This window comes from Microtus oregoni, unplaced genomic scaffold (genome assembly GCF_018167655.1).
Source record: "Microtus oregoni isolate MIOR12 unplaced genomic scaffold, Mior012 000006F_ref0000085, whole genome shotgun sequence".
NCBI classification, from domain to species: Eukaryota; Metazoa; Chordata; class Mammalia; order Rodentia; family Cricetidae; genus Microtus; species Microtus oregoni.
Window position 1 is genome coordinate 38124412 of NW_024543065.1, and position 1887 is coordinate 38126298.

At 38.5% G+C, this 1887-nt stretch overlaps 1 protein-coding gene across 1 annotated transcript; it reads right to left on the minus strand.

The window, feature by feature from the left end:
• Positions 1–397: 397 nt before the first annotated feature.
• LOC121449782 (vomeronasal type-1 receptor 4-like) lies at positions 398–1345 on the minus strand. Its single transcript, XM_041654460.1, has one exon. It carries the CDS (start codon positions 1343–1345, stop codon positions 398–400), a length of 948 nt encoding a protein of 315 aa, XP_041510394.1.
• Positions 1346–1887: the final 542 nt, after the last annotated feature.

A 1887-nucleotide genomic window follows, 5' to 3' on the forward strand; every position in this document is an offset into this window, starting at 1 on the left:
TCAATTAAACTTTTATTTTGTTTATTTCAGGTTCAATTCCCAAAAATCCAGGAATCACAACACAAAGCAATTATTGTTTTCAACAACTATCTTAATCTGAAACTTAAAGTCTAGCTAATTTACAGTATAATTTGTAATCTACTTTTGTTACACCATGAACTAAATATATATCTTGATGTGTAAAGTAAATATATTTTAAATAAATCCATTCTCATACTTGTGCACAAAAGGACACACACAGTTATGTATGCCTACGTAGCTAAACACATTCACTTCCGTTCACAGCAGTGAGAAGGTTCAACTTCAATCACCTCAAAAGTCATGTGATATGAATGTTATTATGCTCACTATTCTCTCAAAATGACTCAATAACCAAGTGAGGACTGGGCAGCAGCTTTCACTTCAGCTCTTGATCAGAGGTCTTAGAAAAATGTCTACTAATTTTCCAGGGCAGGCAATAGCTGGATACCCGAGAATCATGATTCATGAGGAGAAAAGGAAAAACAGCGGGGAAAAGCAGAGAGGCCATTGCCGTCACATGCACCAGAGACCAGCCTGGATCATATAGAACAGCCCCAAGGAGTTGACAGAGTGAAGAGATTGTGTAAAAGGAGAAAAACGTACTGACCAGGAGAAGAATGGTTTTAGTGGCTCTTGTCTCAGGGGAGGATCTGGAAGAAGCATTGGTCCTGGGCATGTGTTGCATTCTTTTCTTGTGCCTGTACAGGGTGACAACCATGGAGCCACTGGACCATAACATGAGTACCAGAAAAAGAATGTCAGGAGCTGACAGCAATGTTGCATACAAGATGTCACTGGTTGGGTCATGACGGACAGAATAGCAGTATAAAAAAGATTTCAAGTTTTCTGTGCTTTCATTTCCATATTTTGCCCTCGTGTGCACAAGATTAATACTGCTAATAAGGAAATGAATTACCCAGTTCAGGTACACAGAGTAACAGATGTACTTGTGTAAATTTATTTTAAGCTCCGAATACCTGGAGTTCGTGGGGCTGATGATGATGGCTTGGAAGGCACTGAGGAAGGAGGTGCTGCCAATCCCCACACCCCTACTTACTCTGTGAAGAGAGAAAGTCAATTTGCATCCAACATCATTGAAGAAGTTGTTCAACCCAAAAGCTACTAATGTCTGAGGTACTCCTTTAGTCAGTACAGTTAAGATGTTGGCTACAATCAAGTGCATCAGAACCCAGTCTGTAAACTTTAATCTGTACCTCATTAGGGAAACAAATATGTAGTGGTGAAGAAGAGAGAAATTCCCCAGAAATCCAATCATAGTCAAAGACAAGAAGATCATTGCTATAGACAGCTCGCTGGTTTCCATGCTGTAAGTTACTGCTCCCAGACTAAGGAAATCATGTGGAAAGATGAGGCTTGGGCCACTTATACTGTATCATTGGACAAACAACATTCTCTATCCTCAATGAGTCCACAAGATAATTCAGTCTGTAGGGCATGTGCCTCTTTGACATTAATTGAACATGTAAAGGCAGTTGAATGAGGCACAAAATGCTCCAATATTTGTACGTTTATACTGTGTAGAATGTGCAGCGAGGTAACACTAGCTCCTTAGCAGGAAAGCACAGAATATCTCCATAGCCTGGTTCATATCTGAAACACAGTCATGACCCAGCAAAACAGTTGGCCGATAATCAAATGGCTTACTTTAATTTTGGAAGATAAACGTGAATTCATGGAAAATATGGTAATATAGAAAACAAAATTATTAATTTAAGATCACAAATAATTTCATTATTGACATATAAATGAAGGGATTTGGGGGTTAATGATAAATGAGTTAAGTTTTATAAATTAAGGATATAACTGTAAAGGGAATGGGATAAGCAAAAACTTCGAACTTTGACA

Bases quoted from the DNA above. Each gene is read 5' to 3' on its own strand.
- LOC121449782 (XM_041654460.1), bottom strand. From the start codon at position 1,345: ATGGAAACCAGCGAGCTGTCTATAGCAATGATCTTCTTGTCTTTGACT.